Below are 23213 nucleotides of genomic sequence, written 5' to 3'. Positions count from 1 at the left end.
CACAGATATATACATGATAGAAATTTGCACATTAATTTTAGTAATGAATGCCAAGTTATTGCCATTTACACTCTTTTTCCTTTTGTTTCCACATTTCACTTCAAGTCCATGAAGTCTCCAACTTAAAAGGAAATCATGAATAACAATGACTGTAAACAAAAGATATGACCCCGGGGCTGCTTGTGGTCACTTTCAAGGTTTGGGGGTTCGAGTCCCATCCATATAGTTTGACAAACTATATCATGTGGATAACTCGTGACAGGTACCTTTGCAAATTGTGCGCTTCCAAACAATTATGCGACTTTAACACCTGCTAGAAGTATCACGCAAAACTGCAAACAATATGCCGCAATACATGTTGGGATTTAATAACAAGTCATGACTAGCGTCGTAGTGGCGACTATTTGAGGTGCGACTAGTCGAGTAGTAAATTTCACTAGTCGCCCAGGCCTATGGTTACACCTTGTGATAACAAACTGTAGTGTGAATGACCGTCGAGCGACACACACACAACGACCACACATGGCCCACAGCCAAATCAAGGCAAATAAATATATATAAACAGCACTTAATAACCATCTAACTAGGGACGAACCAATTGAGATGCATGAGGGTAGATCAGATTTGTTGACAATATTCCCAAGAAATGTGTAAATTGTAGATGTTATCACTTAAAGGGAAGGTACACGTTTGGTAATTACTCAAAACAAGTATTAACTTAAAAACTGACTTGGTAACAAGCATTTGAGAGCTGTTGATAGTATAAAACATTGTGGGAAACGACTCCCTCTGAAGTAACGTAGTTTTTGAGAAAGAGGTAACTTCTCACTAAAATAATAAAAGACGTCTAGCAAGAAGTCTTTTATTCCTACCTGAAAGCACACAAATTTGTCAACAAGGGTGTTTTTTCTGTCATCATTTTCTCGCAACTTCGATGACCAATTGAGCCCAAATTTTCACAGGCTTGTTTTATATCAGAGAACACTGGTCTTTGACAATTACCAAACGTGTACAGTGCCTTTAAAGGCATAGCATACCTTTGGTTTTTGGAACTGGTTGATTGTTAGAATCCTATATAAATGGAGATAAATACAATAAAACTAACCTGTGTAAATTTCATTTCAAAAGGTGGTGGCGCTTTTTAGATACCTGGGCAGTTATGTCCATGCAGGAAGAATAATCCGTAATTGGAATATGCAATCTGAGAAACATTTCCAGCAGAACTGTTTCTCCGATTTAAATGTTTTTAATCCCTCTCTCTTTCAAAGGAATTGTTTCTCTCAGTGTTATACATTTAAAGGAACAGCTGCAGTGCTTCTTAGGAAGGAAGTTTTGTTGGTTATAAATGTTTTGAGTGATTACCAAAGGCATACCTTCCCTTTCAGCATATTTGACTTTGTAATATTAGCTCCTTTACCATCAAAAACTGGACAGAAAATATGATAAACAACTTATTTATTCCCTTCTTCCATTCTCAATTTTTATTTCAGATGCTGTTAAAGATCTGATAAGAGTATATATATACATTGTACCCATGAATGGACCCATTCTAAAAGCAGTGAGGACGTCTGTTTTTCTCAGCAAATAACTGGGTAAGGCACAATGAATTGGTCATGAGATCTGGCCCCAATTTCAAGGCTCTGCTAGCTGCCGATTTCTGCACTTACGATGCCGAGTTTCTGCGCTAGCTGTGTAAGCGAAGAATACCTAGTAACATGGAGTACCCAAGCCAAAATTTCCCGCTAACCTGTGACATACGCTTGACGTAAGCGTAGAATTCCCTGGTTCCATAAGCGTAAATTCTTTACTTCGGTAAGCAGAGCCATGAAATTGGGCCTAGCTTTTAGTCTTATGTGATTTAACAAACTAACAGTCAGCTACATGTATCGGTTTTAATTATTTCAAGAATAGGGACATGTTGCATGCCTGTGAAATAAATACCTAAAATTTATCTAGAATTGTTCCTCGAGTTACACATTTCAATAGTTTTTGTGGGCCGCCTTGAATATATTAGATTTCACGATCGGGTTGCGATATGGCCAAATGTACAGAATAGGTAGATGTTAGCGACAAGCCTGCAGACAATTTGTGTTGTGTTAACTCCAAAACTGAATAATATTCATTTATTTTTTATTTTTTAAAGCTTCCCTCATGATCTCTCTCTCTCTGTTAGTATAGTTCTCGCTAATTTTATTACTGTATATTGGCGGTGGCAGATTCAGGCCTGTATGCTTCATTTTTGAAAGGGCAAGGGCACCAAGGCATTTTCTCCTCGGTAAAGGGCACCCTATGAGGAAACTGACTATTCTCAAAAACAGAAATGAATCCCCCCCCCTCCTCCTACAATGTACTGAAACAGAAATAAAGAGTTTATTTCAAAAGTAAAAGCTCAATTTACAAACACCAAAGTCCGAGAATGAGAGAAAAGAATGGAGAGGCTGTCGATCCTGGTCTCGTGTTGTCAGGTCCCTTTGGTAGTCAAGTCTGTCGACCGAGTCTTCCTTTTGATGCTTATCGTTTGGTCGGACTATTTTTCATACGACCGTCCCGCTAGTGGCTGAATGGACTACTCCCTGAAGAAACCAAAACCAGAAATATGTAGAAAATTAATATATAAAAAAGAAGAAGAATGTTTGGTGAAAAATTACAAATATTTACTTGTTCCTTTTTTTGTTATCGCTCCATGTGCTTAAATTCAATAGATAGCATTAGCAAAGGCTAGCATACATGGAGTGTCATGGTCTAGCAGTTTTAAAGAGCACTGGACTCAAACTCTGGTGTTTCTGATCAGCAGAGTGTGGGTTGGAATCCCCAGCCGTGACACTTGTGTCCTTAAGCAAGACACTTAACCATTGCTTCGTTCTTCAGATGGGACGTAAAGCCGTTGGTCCCATGTGTTGTGCAACGCATGTAAAAGGACCCAGTGCACTTATCGAAAAGAGTAGGGGTTCGCCCCGGTGTTCCTGGCTGTGGCTGCTGTATGCGCCGTAGCACCTTGTAAACCATTATAAGGTGATAATTGGATCTCATAATTCATAACTTCAATAATCCATCCTTCGATATAATGTATATTTAGTTTTTACACTAAGCGTCTTGAGTGCCTTGCTAGGTAGATATGTGTGCTATATAAGACTTTGATATTATTATTACTCTTAAATACTCACTACTTTGCCTGGCCTTGCCCACGTACTGACGAAGCCCTCCTGACACGCTGTGACTATACAGTCCTCTCTGCAGACCAAGGCAGTCAGCCTCTCCTGAGCGATCTTCTTGGCTACCAGGGGCTCCAACATCAGGACCTCATCCAGACGAGGGCACACCTGGGTGCCGACCCTAGAGCCCTCCTCCAAGATACGCAGGTGCATCTTGTTACTATGGGAGTGCATGCTGCTCTTGCTCGACACACTGTCCTTCTTGTGTTTGTCCTTGTGTTTGTCCGTCGTTAACGAGAGATTGGAGAACTTACTACTTATACTACTGCTGTCCAAGTGCCCCGTCGCGTTGCCCGTGGACTTGTTATGCGAGGCGATATTGTTCGATTGCGACAGCGAGGTCTGCCCCAGGGAGAGCGTCGTGTTTGTCCGTGTACGTATCGGCGGTTGGAACATGCGCAAGGAGTCCTCGGTGAATTCCCACAGACATAGATGGGTGTCTTGTCCAACAGATCCGAAGCGATACGACACTTGGGTGATGCTGTTCTCGCCACTGCTAATGATAGAAGTTCTCGAGTGGCTACTGTACGATCGTTCTCTGCTGTTCATTAAACTGAAATCATCGTCGCTTCCGTATAACGTCGATTCATTTTGCAGCACCGCCGTTGTGAAGGGGTCAAAACTCACCACGCTGACCCATGACCCGTGACCATGACCTCTGGCCACTACTTTCTTATCCATGAACGACCACACTGTCACTAGATCGTCCTCTCCACCTACAACCACATACTTACCGTCAGGGCTCCAACATACACACGATAATCCTCCAAAGTAACTCTTCATCGATCCGTGCAAATCCATGGTATCATAATCAAACACTCTTAAGAATCCGTCCTGCGATACGCACGCGATAAACTTAGCGTCCGTGGAGAAGGCAAACTCGTTGAGGGAGCCCTCTCCGAGCACCCATCTGAAGACTGGGTTTCGGGTGGACTTGCTCTTGCAGGTGAAGATCTGGTACCCGTCCCCTTGCTTGAGGAGCTGGTAGTGTGGTGGAGTATTAACAGGCGGAAGTCCTTCATTGTATAGGTACATCTGGCCGCTGGAGTGTGCCGCAAGAAACATGTGCTCTGTTCCTGGTACCCAAGCCAAACAGGTGACCTTTGTCTTGTCAATGAGCCTCTGTGCACAAAAATACAAATTTGTATTAATATTGATACCATGATTCATCTGTAATGCACACCAGGCTTTGAACTTTGTAATTTTCATTTGGTAAGGGGCGCTGAAAGAGTAAGGCCGAAAGCTAGGTGGACTGACATTCGTGCACTTTAAAGAAGTAGCAAACCTGAGAGCTAACGACAACAGCTCTGGACAGAGAGGATTGGAGGCCTGCACACATTTAACATGGAATCTGCAGGCCTGCATGCTTCGTTTTTGAAAGGGCAAGGGCACCAAGGTATTTTCTCCTCAGTAAAGGGCACCCTATGAAGAAATTGTACAGTAATTACAGCATTTCAAGGGCACCAAAGCATTGACCAGGGCAGGACGGCAGGGGGCATTGGAGGCAATCGCCTTTGTTGCCTCCGAGAAGTATCAGGCCTTAATCTGTATTTTGCAATATGCTCAGAGATGCTGCACTAAACAGTCAATCCAGAAGCACTGGGGGCGAGCCCCTTTTCTTAACTTTTGTGTGCATTACACAAGGCGCAGCACCAACACCTTAATTACAATCCGACCTATGCAAGGCCTGCTAAACCATGACCTTAGTCAGCCACCAACCACGACAAGCAACCAACTGGAATGATGTACATGTACAATCCATGACACACGCAATGTCCAATCGTCTTGACTAAACTCAGTTAACAGTGATTTACTTGGCTTTATTTATGCCTTGGGCTCTTCTTTAATTGAAAGACTGTCTTGGGAAATATGTATCAGTATGTATTTATGTATCATGAAATATAAACATGAAGTTATTCTTAAGAAGAGAAAATGCAGTAATGTCAGTAGCCCCGATTCCAGTTGAAGCCCAGATCTAACTTTTTAGTATTGGGTCACTTCTAAGCGTTCATGGGCAATGAGAAAAGATGGTACTTAAAACCATACATTATTTCTTACCACTAAATGTTAAACACATTATGTACTGTAACTATTACCCTAGCCCTACAAGGACTCTTCCTCTGTGCTGTACACAATGAGAGTGCGAGGCCGCTATTACCCATGAAATATTACAAGTTTACTGTCATAAATTATGTCCTCACAATGCAATGATATGTCTGATTCATTACAATGCATGCTCCTGGCCTATTTTTCTGTCAAACAAAATTATCCTTGGGGGGAAAAGCAGCGGAAGGACTGAAACGGTAATTATTGGACCTTGCCTACAGGTAAAATGGTGAATGAAAAAGAATGATAGTATGCTAATTACACTACAGGTGGGTGACGTGCAAGTTTCGTGTTCGTGTTAACTCATTTCCCATTCCCATTTGCGATGTTGTATTGCAACTATCCTATAGATTTTTACTCAAGGTAGGACATGAATTTCTCCCACTATCTGTATCTGAAGTTGTGCAAGTTTGGGTCACCATGCAATGAAATCACTGGAGAGGTCGTAGGGTGGAGGGAGATAGCAAATAGTGCTCCATAATTTTCTGCTAAGCAAAAATAAGCAGGATACCAGTCACAGATTGTACATGGCACTTTGGCTGGTTAACTAATTCTGGTAAGCATAATTTCATTGTGCTTTGCTACTTTAGCTTCTTTAGGAAATTGGGCCTCTACGTTTCGTGAAATCGGCTGCTGGTCCTGTTACCTGGTCAAGTTACTGGAAAACGTTAGACCCCGACTTCATTTTCTTACCTCTTCATTGTAGATCTTACTAATGTCCTTTCTGATTGGGTCGATCAGCTGCACCTGACCAGCAGAGAAACCGACCAACAGGGAGATCCCTTGGGCACTCGCTGTGAACTGATTGATCGAATGACAGGTCGGAAGGGTGCCACCTTTGTAGGTCCTCTTATCCAGGGGTTTGGTCAAGTCGGCAGCCTTGTTATAAAGAAACAGGGGATAGAAGGAAATAAAAACTTGTGTTATTTGTCCTTTTATGAAGGGGTTTGGTCGATTTGGTAGCTTTGTTTACAGAAACACAGGATCGAGGGAATTCAAAGTTATTTTGCTGTAAGGAAAAGGGGGAAGCACCTGATAAGACGAGTCAAATATTACCAAAGTAATTTGTAATTGTGACATCAACATTTGCTTAGAAGTTAAGATTGAACACACAGCGCCTTGAATTTTGTTTTTGAAGGGGCACCGCATTTTTCATCTGGTAAGGGACACTTCTATGAGGACAACTTAAATTTGTGTTGGCACTTTGCAAAGGGCACCGTGCAGCAAAAGCACTGGGCACCACAGCAATTGCTGTGGGTGCTGTGGGTTAATATAAATTTATAGGACATGATGTTTTTACAAATGAATTTTGATACACTGTGTACAACATGTAACGTAAGGGGAGTGTACATGTACACAGCAGTAGTCATATTGTTTAGGAGCTTGAATACTACATGATTAATGATCATTTCCGGGGCAATTTGTGGCAATAAAAAACCTCCAATGCCAAACCATCAGAGGCAACTCAATGTGAATTATTCATAAAAGTCAAAAGATATGATGAACACAAAAAGACAAACAGACTTGTGTTCTGAACAAATCGCTTTTGTAAATCGCACAGCCAACTTTTTTTTTATAACAATCTCGTTAAACCTTTACTGTGATGGAATTGAAGTCCCTAATGTAGATCTTGTTCATGAAATTTGAGCTGAAAATACAGCAGACATAATAATGGAACACTCCATGAGGAGAACATACAAATCAAAAAGAGTGGCCACTTAAAAACTGTAAATGCACTGCCATGTTTGACTATCAAAAACTGTATTTGCATTGATACACAAATACTGAGTTGCTGCAAATACATCACCAGGTAATATTTGCACAAAATTTGCTGAGTCTGAATGGAACTAACCTACATGAAGCATGAACAAGATGTAGGTCAGGTCAAATTGGATTTTTTTATTTTAATGCCATTTTTGCTTTATTTGAAGGTGAAGACATGTGTATGTATACAGTGTGAAACATCCCACTCAGTGGATACTGTACCACCCAAAAGCAAACACTTTTACATTGGTGACAGAATTATTACCAAAACTCTTGGATAAGAGATAAGACCCATACCAGGGTTTGCCCTTTAAAGAGAAGGTACATTTGTACCAGGCCTGATACTTGCCTCCATGCCCCCCCGGTAATTGCCTTGGTGCCCTTGAAATGCCAGTAAAAATTTACAATTTAAAACAAAGAACAAATTCTTTGACCAAATCTTATCCACAGTCTCATTTTTTAGGGGATGGATTGGAACATTCGTTCATGTTTCAAGAAATGCATCTTGAAACTAATCCATTTTTCATCCATTTTAAAGGAGCACTGTTCTTTTTTTCTGAGGAAACGGCCATTGTAAATGTATTTATATGCACTTCTTCCTAGGCTTTGCCAACATAATGAACGTTCCTTTTAATACAAAGCACAAGCTACATATACTAATCAAACTAATGCCCCGTTTTCTGACAATATCAAGTGAAAACTCTGCCCTTGGCTTTCCCGATAACAGGAACAGTATTTTCATTATGGTTTTTACCCATACACATACGTGTGTTAGCACTGTATACTCAGTACTTTCCCCCCGAGTCCTGTGAACATATGTCACAGGCATGTTACTCGGGTGGGATTCGAACTCACGACCCTTGCAATTCTAGAGCAGTGTCTTACCAACTAGACTACCGAGGTTGCCCGATAGCTAGAGGCAGTTCGAATCCTATGTTTTGGCAGCGGGTACCCCAACGATATAATAGATGTTAAATTTGCATCGGGGATAAAGAATATTAATTTTGGTTTTTACTCATACACCGATGTGTATTCTTAAAACACTAACAACAACATGAAGAACAGTGTAATGAATTGAGCACTAACAGCCCATGTGCAAATGGCTATTGTTATTTGATACGGGTAGTTACGCTAGAAATTTCATTTAGCCAGCAGGCCTCTTGAGGGATCCTCACACGTCTTGGGCAATTTTGTCCTCCCTCGTCTTTGCTTTCCAACCTTTTTTGTGAGACAGTGGTGTAAAACTGACGTCGTAAAATGAGGAGGACGTGCAATCCGTGTCGGATGCTGTCCATCAACGGGACTAATCTTGATTAAAGCATCAACTTTAGAAGGACTTGCCGCAGGAAGTGCATGAAAACACTTCGGTTGTCAGTGTCTGCCGTAGTGTGAACCTTGTGATATTTTGTAGTGGGTGCACTCCATGCTGTATGCAAGGCATGAACTTCTATAAGATCAGGCCTATAATTTCATCTAAAAAAGGACAAGGCAATTTTAGTCTTGCAAAGGGCACTTCCACTGGAACATTTTTAAAGTCATTACAAAAAAGTTTGAAGGGGCACCAAGGCCAAGACCAGGGGCAACGGAGCCCATCAATTGTCTCCATGGTTTGTGTGTAATTCCAGTTCCAGGTCTGCAGGATGTGCACTTTTTACTCCAATAGAAGGAAGGATCACAATAAACAGCTAGGAGTACATGATAAAAGCAGATAGATCTATCATTTAATAAGACAAAAATTGTTCAAAGCCTGACGTTTTGACCCTAGCAGTGTCTTTTTTAAATGACAACACAATTAATATGAACATGGTCCTTTTGGTTGGTAAGCCGTTTGCAACAGCTGAAGGGGCCTAATTATACATGTATGTTCTCATTTAATAAATGAGTAGAACGGTATTTAAGAGATGCTTAAATTTTTACGAAACTGCACTTTAGATCAAATATATTTGGAGTTTAAAGCCATTATACTTTCGGTAACGAGTATTGTCCAAGTCCCACACTTCGTGTATCACATCTTAGTGTATATAAAATAAAAAACCTGTGAAAATTTAGGCTTAATCGGTCATCGGAGTCGGGAGAAAATAACGGGAAAACCCACTCCTGTTTTCGCGCGTTTCGCCGTGTCATGACATGTGTTTATAATAAATTTGTAATTCTCGCTATCGAGAATTGATATTGTTTTGATGTTTTCTCAAAAAGGTAAAGCATTTCATGGAACAATATTTCAAGACCATTACCTTCTGTAAAGCCTGTAAATTATATGTAAACCTGTGAACTTTTTTTTTTTCCGTACCAAAAATGTATAATGGCTTTAAATGAATAAGGCACAGTGGTTCGATTAAGGCAAGTTTCTGTTAAATGTTCTGTACGTGTAAGCAATATTTGACGTAAATATTTTCACAATATACATCATTTTTGGTAAATAAGGGGATGGTAATTAACAATTTTGGGAAAGTAGACACCACTATATGTATCTTTCAAATATCTACTAGTACGCTAATTTTATGTATTGTAGGCAGGGAATTGTTTTTTTAAACCAGGGGGTAACAATATTTAGAACTGTCCGCCACATCACAAATAAATGATGGATTGTGATGCGATGGCCAGCACGCCATGCAGTAAAGGACTTAACTGGGTTAGAGTTCGTAATTTCCATGTACGGCCACTGGCATGCTATGATAACGACAACAATCCCTCTTTAATTGATCACATCTCATGCAAGTTATGATTATGACAATTTCAATTTATCTAAGAAGACATCCGACCTAGATTACATTTGCCTGCAACTCACAAGGAAACAACTTATGGGATATTTTTATGGTCAAAGGTCATTTTCTTACGCTGCTCCATTTCCTTGGAATAGTATTCAAGCTCCTGTTTGCATATTTCGCAGGCGAGTTCTTTAACTCTGTTTTTAGTCTCTGTTAAAAACTCATTTGTTTGAAGCAACTTATTTGTAAACTGCTTACTTGTATGGTATATTTCATTTATTGTATATTAAATTGAACTCTTTATGCGCTTAGAGGCTTTTGCATTAGGCCCTTTAAAAATGTCTTTGTAGTGTTAGGCCCTATAATTATTATTATATAAGGACATGTCTAGAAATGCCAAAAGACTTGAAAGACAAAGTAAACAGCGTTAATTTTTCAAACTTATTTTTTGTTCTGCACTTGTTCTCCCTTCCTCTTTAGTTCAGGCATGCAACTGCCCGTTGAATTTTGTTTTTCTTTTTTTTCAAAGGCACAACGCAAGTGCGGAGCGAGGCAGCCGAAACGCCACGGGACATGATACCCACAATGGTACCCTAGGAAATGTTGAGGTTCAGTATGCTCTTAGGTACATTTTTAGCATGTACTAGGCTTATTTTACATGATTGTAGTTGTACACTGTTAATGCCAGGCATATATTAGGCTAAAAAAAAAAAGTAAAAAAAAAAATAAAATAAAACACGGAATTCCGCAGAAGAGTTGCATGCCTGTTAGTTAATTGGATGACTAGTTTTCTCAATACTAATATTCTAAGAATAATACGCAGTTCTCAAGGAGCACCTCTTTCACACACTGACTGCTCAGGTGTGAACAAAATTGTTTTTATTATATTCATTTTTTCGCCATTTTATGGCAGGTATGCACCTTGTAAGGGTTTCCAATGCAATACAACAAAATTGTTGTATCGCAATTTTGCATCTCAGAAAAAAAGTTTTAAACTCATTGGTATAATTGGGTTCTGTTACATTACACACAGGACCTATGGCTCAACGTCCCGAAACGATCAAACCAGTTTCTGATTTACATAAAGTTCAATCAATAGATTCCCCATCAAGAATTTAATATCCACTGTAAGTCTAGAACGCTGAAAGATTTTAGTGTGTGTGGCCACAAACCATGAGTGCTACTACGGCATTTGCCGACAACCTCCATGCGGCCTGCCAGACACAAAGTGAAGTGCAGTATGCATGCATTATGAAGGACGGACTCAAGTAGCAGAAACCATGGCCAAACCGAGGACAATAAAAACCATCCTTCTCAACGACACAATGTTTTGCATGACTTGGAGTGATGTATGTATTATTGCCTACATGACCACTAGTCATTGCCTTGGTGCCCTTAAAATGCTCCAGTAGACATTTTCAATTTCCTCATAGTCATAAGGTGCCCTTGCCAAGGAGAAAATGCCTTGGTGCCCTTGCCCTTTAAAAACAAAGCATACAGTACATGACTGTTCTCTTCTCATTTTGATTCTAATCTCTTTTCATTTTGATTCTAATCTCTTTTCATTTTGATTCTAATCTCTTTTCATTTTGATTCTAATCTCTTTTCATTTTGATTCTGGTCTCTTCTCATTTTGATTCTAGTCTCTTCTCATTTTGATTCTGGTCTCTTCTCATTTTGATTCTGGTCTCTTCTCATTTTGATTCTGGTCTCTTCTCATTTTGATTCTAGTCTCTTCTCATTTTGATTCTAGTCTCTTCTCATTTTGATTCTAGTCTCTTCTCATTTTGATTCTAGTCTCTTCTCATTTTGATTCTAGTCTCTTCTCATTTTGATTCTGGTCTGGTAAAATCCCAATCCAGTAAAGATTCTGAGCTGCAAGTCATGTGGTCTTGAGGATTGTCCCCCCCGAATTCGAGCCCTGCACTGACCAGTGAGCGATTTCGCTTGTATAGCAGAGCAAAATTCTACACAAAATGTAATGTCAGCAAATCAAGATCCTACAAATCCTACAAATCTTCACGGAGGCAACGGAGGCGATTGCGGTTGTTGCCTCTTGCCATTGCCTTGGTTCTCTTGAAATGCTCCAGTAGAAATTTACAATTTCCTCATAGGGTGCCCTTTGCCAACGAGAAAATGCCTTGGTGCCCTTGCCCTTTCAAAAACGAAGCATACAGCCCTGTCAAGATTTGTTACTCAATATCAGCATTCAGTGTGCACAAAATAAGTTTGAGTCTAAATGTCTTGCTATGCAAAATTGCTGAATAAAATCATTCCCGGCCAGCCATGCATTGGAAATAAACAAGCCAGATGGTTGGGACTGTCGTCGGTCGGACTCGACTTCTGCATAACCAGAGAGAGGAGCTTCTTTTGCCTGTAGACTTTTCCTCTTTTATCATCATCCCTCCATGTGGCAATGTTATAATCTCAAACAAAATAACAAAATACCATTATCATAATTGGTCTGCACTACCCTCCCCGGGTGGAATTATGTTTAAGGTGCTTGGGGAAAAGGAGCAGACCACAGCAAGAGTGTGGGCTGCTCGTTACTAGAAGCAGCCCCGGTGAAAATCAAGGCAAGCACTTAATGCAAAGGGCCTACATCTTATGGGGGTTGAGGAAAGTCTTATTTTTTGTCATGGCGAGGGAAAAGATTGGAAAGTCACCAGTGAATTCTAGTCAGGAAGATGATCGTTGAGATTGGTACGGATCCTTGTGCGGGAGGGAGGGGGGGGGGTCGGGTAGTTAACACCATAACGATGATGCCCACTTGGCTGCTCACTTGAGAATAACAAAGATGGTCAGTCCGCCATAAAGGTCAACAGCCAATTATGCCTTCGGCCCCCCTGATGTACAATTTGCACATCTCTCGAAGTCCAACCTCACAACTGTTTCATAAGGCCACTCAGAGAGCCATTAGAAAAATTACATGTTGAGAAAAGTACAAACGTGATGAAAGTGTAAAAAGAGGCTGAGATACGTACATTTATAGGATACACATCCATATAAATAATAGTATGCCTTTGAAACTTTTAAATGTAATGTAAACGCCCATCAATTAACCCTAGAAATGATCTTATATCTATTAATTTGCTTTTTTACATGTTCCAATACATAACGTAGTAAACATTGTTATGACGTAGTAATTTGCATAATTCATACTTTGATGAGGTACAGTATGACAAAGCATTTATGCTTCTTGCAGGAATTTTTAAGGTAGTATTTTCTGCTTTGAAATTGGACACTGGTTTACTTGCAGCTACACACGTACATCAGGACATGTGCACATTGCAGGAAACACATTAGACATTGACATTGCATGGCCACATTTAAGTATGTGTGAAGTACATTAAACAACAGCAGACGTTTCATCAAGTAACACTCTCATCTGAGCATGTGTAAATTGTGTTTCTAAATCTGAATAGAGATATGAATTGAACTTTAGTTCAGTCACCTATACAAGTAGGTTTGTGCAGGCCTGGAATTACACGTGAGGCTGGTTTTGGCCTTGGTGCCCCTTCAAAAGTTTCCCATTGACTTTAACATTTTCCAATGGAAGTGCCCTTTGCAAAATGAAAGTTGAAAATTCAGGCCTGTATTATCACCTGTACGCCTGGCGCGTCATGGCCCATGGCAGAGCAGTCAATCAAACCATGGAGACAGAAATTAAACCAAGCGCATCGGACTCAAAATCTGTTGTGTCTGATCAACAGGAGTATGGGTTTGAGTCCTGATCTTGACCTTTTAAAGACATTTTAACATTATTGCTACGTCCCTCGGATGAGGCGTAAAGCGTGTGTTGAGTATTGCATGTGAAAGAACCCAGTTACACTTTATCACAAGGAGTAGGGGTTTTTGCCCTGGTGTTTCTTGCAGTTGCTGCTAATCGCGCCAAAGCACCTTGTTTTGTATACTAAACCATTACAAGTTACATAAAATGTGTCTCTCAAAACCCTCTCTGGAAGTAAATGATAGCACTTTAAGACACCCAAAGATAAAGCAATATGATTTAAAACTTATTATTGTTATCATTCTTAGTATTTAAAGAGTCATAAACAAGATATTGCAATAGCTGTTCATGCTGTTCGAAGAATGACAATAAAAGTTTAGTAAATTTGGTTTAGTACGAACTGCTTAGTTGATCTGAAACATGGTCATGACAGAAAATAATAAGGAGAATATGATCGCCATAAAACTATTGCTAGGTATATCCTAGTCCTTGCAGTAATCGTAACCTGTCGGGAGGATGGAGGGTTACGATTATATTATCGCAAAAAATAGGTTATAAATATGAATTATCCAGCTGTTTGTTTGGCAAAACAACAAGTTTGTATGCAGGATCTATTCTTAGTTAGACTTGAGATGAGTAATCATAACTTTCCATCAATAAATGTTTCACAATCACATTCCATACAGATCAGATTTCTGAAAATATGGACCTCCCTCTTCAAAAGTGAAAATGAAATTATGAATTCGATCAAGAAAAACACTGAGTGAATGATGATCACAAGCATGACAAGCAAAAGTATCATTCAACATGTTCAACTTCAAAAGATCAAGGGTTAATTTGCTTTAAACATGTTTATGAAATGAACTCCCCAGAACTTTTCTAATGAAGAGACAGACAATCAGCATAATCAGTGTCACAATAAATATTAAAAGAACGTTCACCATTCACGATCAACAATTAATGCATAACTCACCTTCCGTACACCTTTGTACGGGTAAAAATAAAGTTCTCGGCCCACATTGAAACAAATTTTGTCATTACACCCAGATCCATCGTCCACACTCGTAAATGACACCCTAACTGGATGGCAACATTGAACATTATACGGAGCTCTCGAGGGCCAGGAATATTCAGACAGAGTCATCAGTTTATACGTTCCCTCACGCGTCCCAAATTGGGTTTTCACTTCGTCTTTTCCACCCCCTTCGGAAGCCGCCATTTTGGGAAGTCACAAATTTCCCGGATGTGTGTGTAGTAAACGCTCAGCCCGATTCCGCGGAGGGCAGGCGATAAATTCTTGTCTGGAACTCGCTATTTCACTGCCATTTAACGTTCTCAACACGTACTGGGTGTAGTGAAATGTTGCGATGTCATATCAGATGTCACTGGTGTTCACATTTGCCTTAAAATAACGAAGAAACCTCGTTTAATTTTGCAATCTCTGCTGATGTTCGATTTACATGAGAGACTCACACACGGGGCGTGACCTCATCTATTCAGTGACCTTTGACCTTATGCAACCAGGAAGTACTGCACACACACACACAGCATGCACTGCCGACTTTTAAAAAGTATGGCGCGGCAAAAATGAAAATGGTTGAATGCTGACAAGTTAAAGAACCTCCTCTTGAATTTACAGGTACGTTAATTGAACAATTAATTGATGAGCGACAAAATGAATCTACAAAAAAACCGAGATAGCAAGGGCTTCGCTTTGTTTGTTGTTGTACTATTTTCTTTATTGCTTTGGTTTGATTTGGTTGTTGTATAAATAGCCCTGGCTGGATGGAGGAGTCCAACCCAACCTGGGCTAGTTGTTGTGTTTACTGCATTTTGTGTGTGCAGTTGTACGCAGTAGGCTACACAAGTATGATTGAATAATGATGATGGATAGGAAAAAGGCCTAGAAGTGAATTAAATTGAACTGAAATACCTGCGCCCAATTTAGTGGCTCCCTACTTACTGTTACTGTCCTGTGTGTAAGCAAAGAATCTAGTGTAATAATACGGAAGCAGGGAATTCCGCGCCTATGTCAAGCGTATTTCACGAATTAGCAGGGATTTTTGTTTTGTACACAACTATACTCCACAGCTAAGGGGGGCTTGCGCAGAAAAAGAGATGTATAGTTGTTACCGCTAGCTTAATTATAATATGTCAAGGCTTCTTTTTATACTATAAATTATAGCGCGCATATCCGTCATCCAGTAACGCTCAAGGTATGTGGGGGCTACGATTGAATTGTGATAGCTACTCCTTTCATAGCACCATGTAATGGTTTACAAGGTGCTTTGGCGCAATATGCTGCCAATCAAATTATTTTTAGCACAACACAAAAAGCTCTGTCATGCTGGACAATGGTATTGTCTCTAACAAAATGGTATTGTTTATTTTATTCCATTTTCTTCACAGACATCGGTAAAACCTGTGACTTTTCTAACCCGGAAGCAGCAGCATCTTTCATTGTCCAGCATGACAGAGGTGATGGTATCACAGCGGAGTCAAGAATGGTTTGAGCTCAGACGAGGTTTGCAGCTGACCGCTTCGAGGTTTGGAGACGCTTTAGGAGTTGGACGAGGACGACCGTTCGATTTCTTCCAGTCACTCATCTCTGAAGACGCTTGCTACCAGGTGAACTGGTCATTCTCTGCCATATATATACAAATCTCTTCTCATCACAGCATGCAAAAGGAAGTTGACAATCATTTTCCTTTGTGCCGGTAGCTCCTCGAGCCTTTGATCTTGAGGGTTTTTCTCAGGATCCTCACTTTTCCAAAAAGCGCCACCTTCTGTAACACTAACAAATCTACCCTCACACAAATTGTCCCTATTTCGTCTAGATGTTTTAATTTCCCAGTGTATTCGGAGTGGTTCCAAGCGCTCCAACCACCACTGGTTTCATTTACTTTCACCTGCCAAATCTTACGAAGTTCCCATGCCAGGTTTTGGTTCTTTTAGATCTTTTCCAACTCCTCCTTACAAAGCTACTTTTTTTGTCTCCCGAGGCACACCGTCAATGAGACGACACATTTTCTTATGTAAGTCTACAACAACCAAACGCCAATGTTCTAATACATAATAATAATAATAGTGGCTTCTTATATAGTGCCCAGGTCCATCACGCAGTGACGTTGAAGGTGCTTCAACATTACCCCTGGTCACTGGGCCTTAAATCATTCCACAAACCATCTCAGCTCCCTGGGGAGTATACAGCCTGTGCCGCCAAATATGTAGCACACTAAGCTAATCAATCACAAGAACCAACTCTGCCCTCACAGGTACCCATTTACCCCTGGGTGGAGAGAAGCAATTATAGTGAAGCGTCTTGCTCAGGGACACAAGTGTCACGACCGGGATTCGAACCCACACTCTGCTGAACAGAATCATCAGAGCTTGAATTCGGTGCTCTTATCCGCTCGGCCACGACACCTGATCAGTCCTTATCAGTCTAAATGTCAAAGTCCCAGAGGATCTTGATCTGGGGTGGATTTCACAAAGAGGTTAGACTAGTCTTATCTCGAGTTAGGACAAGTTTACTCGTCCTAACTTAGGACTAGCCTTAAGTTTTTAATATCTCCTATTAGGAGATATTAAAAACTTAAGGCTAGTCTAGTCCTAAGTTAGGACTCTTTGTGAAATCCACCTCAGGTCTGTCTCTGTTGTTTTTATTTTTATTTTCGTTTCACTGGTTTAATTTTGATGTGGGCTCTTGTTTATTGCCATTTCCTCTTCTCTTTCTGTAGGACAAGAAAGAGGATGAGTGCACAGCGCATGGCATCAGAGTAGAACCAGTCATTGATGAGGCTTATCAACTTCTTACTGGAAACACCACACAATCGTCTGGCCTCTGGTTGCCAAAAGAGGGCAGTATACTACATGGCTTGTGTGGAGCAACACCTGATGGAAAGGTAGTCAAGTGTTCTGTTTTTTTGTTTGACTTTGACCTATTTTGTCTTTCCTACTAGGTACTATTAGTATTGCATGGCATGGGGATCATTTCACATAGGACCTAGGACTAGTCCTTACTTAGGACTAGTCCTAGGTGATACTTAAAGCGTAAGGCTAGTCCTAAGCTAGGATGAGTATCTCGTCCTTACTCGAGGTAAGACTGGTCCTAACTCTTTGTAAAATCCACCCCAGGGCCCGATTTCATGGATCTGCTTTCCGTAAGCAAAGAATCGGCGCTTACTGAAGCAGGGAATTCCGTGCTTACGTTATGCATATTTCAGGGAATTTTGGCTTTTCACAACTTGTGGGCATGCATATTCTACGAATCTAGCCATTCTTCGCTTACACAGCTAAAGCATAAATTTATTTGCTTGCACGTAGGCGGAGAATGGTGATCGTTAACGCAGAATTCGGCGATAAGCAGAGCCATGAATTTGAGCCCTGGACACCCAACTCAATGACAGTTTATACTCTTTGTTTCTCCCATCTTTCGACCATTCCAGATTGTATCTAGCAGTGATCCTAACAAACTGATAGGACTCGTAGAATACAAAGCTCCTGTCTATCAGATGTACGATTGCTCTAAGGTACCTCATGGCATACCAAGGAACTACATGGCACAGGTAAGCAGGAATAATAATAATAGGATCTTATCGGAACGCCGAAGCTTCATGGTTAAGTGTCTTGCTTAAGGACACACGTGTCATGACTGGGACTCAAACCCACACTCTGCTGATCAGAAACACTAGAACTTGAGTGTGGTGCTCTTAACTGATAGGCAACTACATGCCACGATAACCATGGACACTCCTAGACATTGGTCAGGTTGGCATATTGGTATCTTTCCTCTCCTTCAACCTCTGGAACCCCGGTTCAAATCCCACCAGGGGGCACTACGTGGATTGTGTTTTCAATCCCTGTCTGACTGCTCGGGTTTTCCTCTATAGAACTGAAATTTCCTTCATTGTCACCTCTCAATTGTAGGTTCTTTGCTAGTATCAAAGCGAGAGTCATTCGCTTCACAACCAGAACTAATAAAGTAAATTAAATGAAATGTGCCGTGTCATGGCCGAGTGGTTAAGAGCACCGGATTCCAGCTCTGGTGCTTGGTCAGCATTTGGTCAGCAGAGTGTGGGTTGGAGTCCCGGTCGTGACACCTGTGTCCTTTGCAAGACACTTCACATGACTGCTACATAAATTTGGGGAGGTAGTGCTTTCTGCTCTACCGGCCAGGCTTCGGATGGATGATACCCAAGCCTTCATCCGTATAAGGACTGTAAAGTAGGTAGCCCTGTTTCAGCCCCAGGAGTAGGTGTCAACGACCCCTGAAAAAACAGTTGATTGTAGCCCTTACCTTGAAGTGGCCTATGTGTGTCAGGCGACTTGCACACAAAATTTCAGAAAGTAAATTTTTTTAAATCTAATTCTAGGTGCAAGGACAGATGGCAATCAGCGGGGCCCCTTGGTGTGACTTCATGGCGGTGTGCGTCAAGACTAAACAGCTCAGTCTACAGAGGGTCTTTGCTAAGCCGGTCTACTGGCAGTTCATAGCCAAGAAGCTCCAGCAGTTCTGTCTGATCTTCAGAGATGCGAAGCAGCGCCAGAAGAAGAAGCAGCAGTTTCTCTATCTCCCAGGTGAGTGAGACAGCTTTCAGGGGGAAGGCTGAGAGGCGTATTAAATTCCAAGTAGACACAAGACTTGGTTGGTCCTTTCGATGGTGAAATCTCATAGGCATCACATGGACAACTTTATCGTGAATTGCCTTCCGTGAACTTGGCCCCAGTATACCTCCAAGATGTCTTAGGCCTCTGTTCATCTTAAAGACAGTGGACACTATTGGTAATTGTCAAAGACAAGTCTTCTCACTCGGTGCATCTCAAGACACTATACATTGCTTTGTAAAAGGTTTGGAAGGTAGTGTATTCTGCTCTACCAGCAATGCTCATAGTAGATGATACCCACGCCTACATCCTAAATGGACTGTGAAAGAGGTAACCCTGCTTCAGTCCAAGGCAATGTGCCCCTGGTGGTAGCTGATTTGTGTAGCCCTCATCTTAAAGGCAGTGGACACTATTGGTAATTACTCCAAATAATTATTATCATAAAACCTTTCTTGATTGCGAGTAATGGGGAGAGGTTGATGGTATAAAACATTGTGAGAAACAGCTCCCTCTGAAGTGACAAAGTTTTTGAGAAAGAAGTAATTTTCCACGAATTTGATTTCAAGACCTCAGATTTAGAATTTGAGGTCTCGAAATCAAGCATCTGAAAGCACACAACTTCGTGTGACAAGGGTGTTTTTTTCTTTCATTAATTTCTCACAACTTCGATGCCCGATTGAGCTCAAATTTTCACAGGTTTGTTATTTTATTCATATATTGAGATACACCAACTGTGAAGACTAGTCTGTGACAATTACCAATAGTGTCCATTATCTTTAAAGTGGAAGTAATTCAAGTTAGACTGTATTGCCTCGGGATGCAAATAGTCACAACCGAGATTAGAAAACTCACATTACTCAGCCAACAGAAGTTGAGTTCGTTGGGCTAGACCAGCCAGCAATGATAATCCGTGAACAAAATAATTATCAGTTATATTTCTTTATGGACTTTTTTTTAAGGTGTTCAGAGATTGAAGGTTGAACCAATGGCTAGGCAACCTTTCCCGGGAGAGGGGAGCATCACTGTCAAGAATCTCATTCAGGTAACACTTCATTTTTTAAAAGGATTTTTGTTTGAATGTTATTAAAATATATGTGAGTTTCATATCTAAAATAGGTCGAGACATTAAGGCCTAGCAACAGCGGCATGACTAGCAACAGCGGCATGTTGGACATGATACCCAAGCCTACATCCATATGGACTGTAAAAGGGGTAAAACACTGTTTCAGCCCTAGGAGTAGGTGGCAACGACCTCTGGAACAATAATAATTGTAGCCCACACCTTGAAGTGGCCCTCAGGCCTTGTGTGTCTGGTGACTGGCAGAAGAAGAAAAAAAAATGTGTGCTTTAAAAGCAGTGCACCATGCTCATACTAAGGGCATGCGCACAGACAGAAGTGTTGTCATGTCATGGCAGCGCGACCGGCGACTTACACACGTTATCGTTTTCTTATAACTGGTCCACGGTACATTGTGTTATGAAAAAGGGTATTGATAACCAACAAACAACCATGCCCTGTAGGCCGGTTCTAAATAGTCGACTGATGTCGGCTTGTTCTAAATGGTCGACTGACGTAGCCAACTATCGTTGACTAGACAGATTTCGGGCTAACTTAGTCGCGCTATGGTCAACTATAGACCTTGTTCCAACTTGGCCTAAAATGCAAGACTCATCAATCCAAAGGCGGAAACTGTTTTCTTTTTTGTGTCAAGCTCTTACCGGGCACTAGGACTCACAAATATTCCATGTGATTGGTCATTGCATGAAAGGGGAGTGCTTGAAGATCAGTGTATGTGTACTTAGATTTCCTAATTATTAATTTCACTTCTACCCACCTCAGAGGAATAGCAAAGGTCAATACAAGTCACTGTCGTCGACATGGCTAGATTTTGATTTCTTGATGGGATTAGAGCCGTCCAATAATCCCATCCTTGAGGATTATGACTACGAGTGCCGGCTTAGAGATATAGACAGGGAGATCAGGCAAGGTCAAAGTTCATCATCTGGGAACGACATTAGGTGATATCGCTTTTTTTTTCAGTAAAAGAAAGTAAAACTCAACTTTATTCTCAGATGGGAGATCAAGCAACTTTTCAGCTGATCAGCAGATTTCCTCTTTTTCTTTTCGAAACGGTGCCATAGAAAACTGAAAAACACTGTACAAATGTAAAGTGTGATGGGCCATTTACTTGAAATTTGTTTGAAATTAGAAAGTTGCGTGTCTAGTTCTAACTGAGGAATCATTGTATTTGTATATATTTTTATGAGAAATTTATTCAGCTGTATTATATATTGCATTGTGGCCAAGCAGTTTAGTTTGTAGTATCTAAGTTCTATCATTTACTAGTTGGGGTTCAAATCCTGGCCTAGCTGGTCACACAGCGTGTGTTATTAAGTAAAACACATCATCTTTATTGGTCCTACAGTTTGTTTGGTGTTTGTTTAGATGATCTTCCCATCAAGGGAACTCGGGCAAACTCCCACAAGGGGATATAAACACTAAGCTGGCAACAACCAATCTCTCTCATACAAACATTGGTTTAACGTCTATGATTATGAATTGCACAAGTCAAGAAATTGTGATTCAGTATCTAGACGGCAATGCTTATTCTAGTCATTGTGAAATCGGCAGTTAGCTTGTTGATTCGAACCCACAACCTTGTGATTGCAAGTCCTGCAGTCTAACCAATAAACCACGGTTTGGATGTTGAGCCTTATATTCCTCTTGCCTTATATTATGCTTACCTCAAGTGTGCAAGAGTCCATTTGGGGCGTTATAATAAAACTCTGCCTATTGACAACTGCCAAAGCTTTTCTCAATATAGGGTGCGTTCGTTTAGCTTCCCTGGGTTGACCCTGGACTGCCTCGGTGCGTTCGAATAGCTTTGACGTCCTTCCAGGGGGCTCACCCGGGTGAACCCCCCAGTGCCCTGCTTGTGGAGTGGGTCACTTGGGGGCTGGCCCCAGGTGCATGACGTCACGAGAGCGGCGAGTGGTAGTTCGATTAGCTTTTGTCAGTGGCTCACCCGAGTGAGCACCACGGGGTCGAACGCACCCATACTAGTCATATACTGAGGGATAAAATAACTGATAGCAATCCCACAGTCTTCCTGACGGTCTGGAGATGTAGTTCACCAATCCAGGGGCGGACCCATGATTATGCACGGGTGGGGTCAAGTGTGTAAATCTTAGGCCTGAATGCTTCATTTTTGAAAGGGCAAGGTTATAAAATGGTGGCATTCGCCTTTGTTGCCTCTGTGAAGTATCAGGCCTGAATTCTAATTTACTAAGTATTATTTTCATACTTACGTTTTACATTACACTTTCAAAGATTCGCACCTTTTCCTAGCATATCTCATTTCATTCCTTATTTAATCAATTGTTAACTTAACACCAGAAACTGATAACTTATTTCCAGTTCTCAAATGAAATTTAATATGGTACTGGAATTGGATGTCCAAGTGTGGATACTGACACCACGGTATAAATGGCAGAACTGTTACCTTAAAGAAATATAGGAGATTGTTTTTGTATAATTTTGTCCAGATAGAAAAAGTATGGTCTTAGTTAGCCTGTAGTTTGTCATGTTGTAATTCAAATCTAGAATTAAAGTTATGTTTTCTTCTGTTCTGAAAAGAAAATGTTGGTTATAATTGGTTTAATTTTGTGAAAAGTCCAGATTTAGACACAGTGGTTGATAATTAGATTGTTTGTTTGTTGGGGTGTTTGTTTGTTAGTTTTTTTTTGTTTTTAGTTCACCGGACTCGAGCTCTGGTGTTGTCAGCAGCAGAGTGTGGGTTCGAATGCCGGTCATGACACTTGTGCTTTGAGCATGGCACTTATGCATAATTGCTCCATAAAAAGTTGGGAAGGTAGTGCAGTCCGCTCTATGATGCCCATGCCTACGCCCTTACAGTCTAAGGGGGTAATCCTGTTTCAGCCCTTGGAGCAGATGTCGACAGGGTCGACCACCCAATTCAGTGTAGCCCCCACCACCTTGAAGTGGCCATCCGACCTTGTGAGTTGGGCGATATCCCATTAAAAAAAATAAGTTGAAGCTCCGGTTCGAATGCATTTATAAAGTTA

At 40.9% G+C, this 23213-nt stretch overlaps 2 protein-coding genes across 2 annotated transcripts; one reads left to right on the top strand and one right to left on the bottom strand.

Moving 5' to 3' along the window:
* Positions 1-995: 995 nt before the first annotated feature.
* On the bottom strand, positions 996-14757 carry LOC117293995 (WD repeat-containing protein 20-like). The gene is made up of 4 exons (XM_033776516.1): positions 14494-14757; positions 6012-6197; positions 3165-4334; positions 996-2573 (listed from the first exon to the last, which is right to left on the bottom strand). The coding sequence occupies exons 1-4, from the start codon at positions 14737-14739 to the stop codon at positions 2535-2537; spliced, it is 1641 nt and encodes a 546-aa protein (XP_033632407.1). The 5' UTR covers positions 14740-14757; the 3' UTR covers positions 996-2534.
* Positions 14758-14764: 7 nt separating this feature from the next.
* LOC117294006 lies at positions 14765-21631 on the top strand. The gene is made up of 7 exons (XM_033776525.1): positions 14765-15159; positions 15930-16148; positions 17261-17425; positions 17969-18088; positions 18896-19100; positions 20087-20169; positions 20968-21631. Exons 2-7 carry the CDS (start codon positions 15990-15992, stop codon positions 21148-21150), a joined length of 915 nt encoding a protein of 304 aa, XP_033632416.1. The 5' UTR covers positions 14765-15159; positions 15930-15989; the 3' UTR covers positions 21151-21631.
* The last annotated feature ends 1582 nt before the right edge of the window (positions 21632-23213 follow it).

Source organism: Asterias rubens, chromosome 1, assembly GCF_902459465.1.
Source record: "Asterias rubens chromosome 1, eAstRub1.3, whole genome shotgun sequence".
Taxonomy (NCBI): domain Eukaryota; kingdom Metazoa; phylum Echinodermata; class Asteroidea; order Forcipulatida; family Asteriidae; genus Asterias; species Asterias rubens.
Note: the sequence above shows the minus strand (reverse complement) of the source record. Positions and strands in the feature narration are given on the sequence as shown.